The following is a 4,796-nucleotide window of genomic DNA, read 5'->3' on the forward strand; positions in this document are numbered from 1 at the left end:
GCTCCTCCTTCACCTCGCGCTTTGTCACGGTGTACAGCGTGGCGCGGTGCGAGGAAGGCTCTCTACCGCGCCGGTCCCGACGAAGAAGAGTTCGAGGTGCCAGCGTGTCGTAGCCCGAGGAGATGGCAGCAGGGAAGGTGGCATCTCCAGCCTTGGGGCGCCGTTGTGGATGCCGTCGACGATGTTCGGGAGGGTGCGCCCGAGAATGCCCCAGAAACGGACGCGCCCCTCCTTGTTCCACGTGTTCCTATGGCCGACGAGGCCGTCGGTGCTGTTCATGTCGGCGTCGTATTGCGCCTGCAAGAAGTCCGCCCACCAGTCATCGTTGCCGGTGGTGGCCCAGGGGGGATTGGCCCGCTCCTCGGCGCTGAGGCGCGCGTGCTGGGTTCTGATCGCGTCCCTCCAATGATCGGTGCCTGGCGTCGGCGGGACGCCAATCCCGTCGACGGCCATCCTCCAGCCACCTCTTTCTTGGCAAGCGCATGTCCGGCGGGACGGGGTACCACGCGTGGTACAACGCCCACCCCTCCGACACCGTGAGGTTGCCGCGTCCGAAGCCGTTCGCGGCGAGGATACTCTTGCGGGAGGATGACATTGGAACGTGGCGAGAGGACTGAAGAAGACGTGATGAGAGGAAGGAAGGAGGTGCGGCGAGATTGAAATGTGGAACGTGGCGAGAGGAAGGAGGAGGCGCTCTTTATTTTACAGCAGCGTCAGGCGAGGCGGCAGCGGCGCATTGGCCATAATAAACACCGGCGCGGATGGCCACACGGCATGCACGACAAGACGCTTCACTGCGTCACCTGGGAAAGCTGGGCGCCATTAACGCCGCTTGACCAGAGATAGGCGACGGGTTTTAGACTTCCATGTCAATGACGCGTCGGGCCCGCCACTCCCTGCCTCGCTTCTCGCTTGGAGCGTCCGGCGCGCCCGGCGTCCCCTGTGGACCAGGGACGGGCTCGGGGCGTTTGACACCGTATTGAGCCGCGCCGGACGGAAAGGACCTTTGGGGCGCGCGAGTGAGAATGAAAAAAAATCCAACGTACCCCAAAAAATCTTTGGAGAACGCTTTAGTGGACGTGGCTGTTGAACTGCTCTTTTAAAACCTGTAGAACTTGTGCTCTGGATCTTGGTTTGGCTAGAGTCTAGTTTAGGTCTGCTACACTGTATGGTTTTGTTTCTGATGAAATGGAGCTGCTAGCTAGTTAGCTACATATGCATCCGTGGTCTTGCTCAGCTACCACCATCGGCAGGGCCATGGGCCATATATGCATAGTACAAGCGGGTAACTTAACTGAGATGATAAACCCATTACTGCTCCCCAATAGCGACACGACAGAGAAAGAGATGCTCCCTAAAAGTTATTGTCCTCCATAGCTAGGGCTGGTGCTGCATCTGAAATGCATGGGGTCAAGCTCTAGGTATAGAGGTCCCCAACTTCCAACTTGGAATGATGCAGAAGCAGTAGTGCAGGTGCATGCACATCCATCACATATATGGATAGATGGATGGGCATCTCATCCTTGCTACTTAGCTTTAGCCATGGATGAAGGCCGGTCACTTTCCATTTGCTACAGGAGCTGCTTGCCTCTGCCGCCCGAAACGTGTGCTCCGACAGCGCCATTACCATCTTGGGGGACCTCTGACGATTGCAATGGCATATGGTGCTCCACTATCACCCCATTCACGTAACTTCGTAGCTAGCTCCTACTTATCTGGAACTATGCTGCTGTTTCGTTCTCTCCACGCCCTTAATTTGGCTAACAGCTAGCTGCTTTAAAAACCTACTGCCCAATCAAGCATATGCGCATCTTTTGTAGGATGCATGGCCGGGCAAGTTAGGGAATTAATCCATGGGTGGAACTTCACCACTACTTATCTTGTCTCTTTCAATCAAATAACTAGCAATGTCATGGATTAAGTAACTCTTGTTAAAACATATGAAGAACACAAAGATGGAGATTCTTAGCATTATATGTGATTAGACCATTGCAGAAAGTACACGGGAAGACGATATTTGTTAAGGAGGTTAATCGATGAATGCCTATATCCCAGGGATTGTTCAAGGGGTGCTCCTCCCCATTTACTAATCATAGTACCACCGATGAAAAATCTGCGGAGGTCAACAGACACATTATGATCACCACCCTACGCCGATCTCGTTACCCCGCCATGAGCGCCAGACCATACTCCTTGTAATATCGTATCTAACGTACAACTTGCATCTAGTCTATTTTAGCTATCCAGATTGTTTTGAAATATTAGGCCCATGTTTCAAGTGTTCGACGCCAACACCTAACCTACCTTGTAATCCAAGTCCAATCCTAGCCTATACATACATTCAATACAAATACAACAGAAAAGCCGACAGAAGATCATTACAAACTTGTAATTTTCTATCTAGATATTTTTGGCAAAGATTAGACTCTAACATATAGAGTCACTCTTATCTAGCCTCATTATATAGAATAGAATGCCTTAATTAGTTCTTAAATTACATTGCTTACCCGAAAAGTTTTTCCATCTACTTAAACTATGTTTTGCGTATTATTCACCAAAAGATTGCATTCCTTTGAATTGTGAATGTAGTCCAAATTTCCGACCAAAAATATTTTTAGTTTAACGAAAACTACATTGATCCATATATTTATATATAAGCTTATGGATTGCATGTGTGCTTGTAATGTTTGATTATAAAATATATTAGATGCTTTGAAATAGTGCGCATGACTGTGAAAAATGTACAAAAATCGCAATCATGTGCACGCTTGTACAAATGATAAAATATAATTGTAAACACATAACTGTTTTTGGAAATAATATTTAAGTTATGTTAGTCTAATATGCTAAGTTCAAGCAGCTATACGTACTGATTGGTTGTGTTAATAAAATAGGCAAATACTCCTTTTTTATCAAAATAAAGTGAAAGTGATGAACCCCTTTTCAAATGCCCAATTATCTTATCTCAGAGATCAATTGGTAGCATCGTAGTGTCTGAAAATTTAATCCTTCCCAGTTCCAATGCTCACGAGAACATCGATTGCAAAACCTCTCACTCATGGAATCACGCCAGTGAATCAGCTACTGTGTTGTTAATGGCTAGAATTTAATGTCGACTCTCTCATTTTTCTAGAACTTGGTTATTTTGGTGAGTACCTAAAATACTAGATTATATTGTCTAAAATACTATATTTTGGTTGTATCTCCATACATCAAAATTGTCTAAAATAATGACTTTACAAAACCTTTTTCCGTTTGGCAAGAACCATCTTTTGTATTTATTTAAATGTTTCAAAATAAAGTAAACTAATGTGTTCTTTTTGTAGTGATCGTCCATGATCATATAGATCAGGCTTGACTCCTAGTCAACAATACCCGGTTTTCTTTATGTTAATTAATTTATGGGTGTATGTATACATATGACAACAGTAAGATTGTTCATTTGGTGAAGAAGCCAAAAGTTGTTTCCTCACTCGTGTAGGAGCAGGAGCCGGTTGGTCCAGCCGTGCCCTGGTATATATGAAGAGCTCAGCAGCAAGTAGTTAGGCTAGATAGTGATGGAAATGGAAATGTGGATGGGCTCTCATTCGTTTTACCAACACCTTCACCTGAACCTTCCTCCTTCTCCTTCCTCAGGCCAAGAAGCCATCTCCTCTTCCTACTACTGTTACCCTCCTTACACCTCCGCTGCTGCCATGACGAACAACAACAAGAGGGATGCAGACGTCGACCCAACGGCGACGCCCCCTCCGCTGCCGCAGTCAAGAATAAGGGCGGCGGCAAGGAAAGATCGGCACAGCAAGATATGCACCGCCGGAGGTATGAGGGACCGCCGGATGCGTCTGTCCCTGGACGTGGCCCGCCGCTTCTTCTCCCTGCAGGACAAGCTGGGCTTCGACAAGGCCAGCAAGACGGTTCAATGGCTCCTCGACATGTCCACCGCCGGCATCAACCACCTCCTTGCAGCCTCCGAAACCTCCATGTCGGAGGACGGCTCAGGGTCGGTACTCCTGGACAGCGACGACCACATCATGGTCATCGATGCTGAAACAAACAACTGCAAGATGCCCACCAAGGCAAGAAGAAGAGCTGGAAGGAAGAGCAACAATGGCGCCCCTGCTCCTGTTCCGGACAAGGAGTCGAGGGCGAGGGCGAGGCAGAGGGCCAGAGATAGGACCATCCAGAGGAGCCGTCTCCGGTCATCCACACTCTCCTCCGCCGAGGAAGCTCCAACACCAGCGGCCATACAAGTGATTCCTCCAGTAATTCCACCAGAGAGCAGCAGCAGCTTTGGCAGCTACTACGAGGAGCAAGAGCCATGGGAGCTGGGCGGAGTTGTCTTTGCCAAACCACGTTTCCACTAGTACTGATGAAAAAGGTCACATGCACGGTACTACTAGCAGCCAGCTATGTTTCTTTCTCACTTCTTTCTTCAATCGCGTGTTTCCATTAACTGATTTCATTTCGATCTCATGTTCCTTTAATTTTCCAGCATCTTCATCCATATCAGTTATCGCATGTACATGTTCCTCTTTTAATAGATGCTGTTATGTTTAATTTCCCAGCAATCGAGCGCTTAATTTGTTGAAGTGAGTTAATTTGTAATCATAATTAATTGTAACTTCTACAACCAGTCTATATATATGTACTACATGTGGACAGATGGGATATATATTACCTGAGCTTACAGATACACTGTACAAAAATAGTCGACACAAAAATACACTGGAGTCACTTGCCTGCCGCCGCCGGAGCTTCCTCGGCGACGGAGACGTACGGAGGCACATGAGTACATG

General features: G+C 47.6%; 1 protein-coding gene across 1 annotated transcript; it reads left to right on the top strand.

Annotated features, from left to right (window-relative positions):
- The first annotated feature begins 3,590 nt into the window (after positions 1–3,590).
- LOC124651339 (transcription factor TB1-like) lies at positions 3,591–4,568 on the top strand. The gene has a single exon (XM_047190431.1). The coding sequence runs from the start codon at positions 3,696–3,698 to the stop codon at positions 4,362–4,364; it is 669 nt and encodes a 222-aa protein (XP_047046387.1). The 5' UTR covers positions 3,591–3,695; the 3' UTR covers positions 4,365–4,568.
- The last annotated feature ends 228 nt before the right edge of the window (positions 4,569–4,796 follow it).

Source organism: Lolium rigidum, chromosome 5 (assembly GCF_022539505.1).
Source record: "Lolium rigidum isolate FL_2022 chromosome 5, APGP_CSIRO_Lrig_0.1, whole genome shotgun sequence".
Classification (NCBI taxonomy): domain Eukaryota; kingdom Viridiplantae; phylum Streptophyta; class Magnoliopsida; order Poales; family Poaceae; genus Lolium; species Lolium rigidum.

Bases quoted from the DNA above. Each gene is read 5' to 3' on its own strand.
- LOC124651339 (XM_047190431.1), top strand. From the start codon at position 3,696: ATGACGAACAACAACAAGAGGGATGCAGACGTCGACCCAACGGCGACG.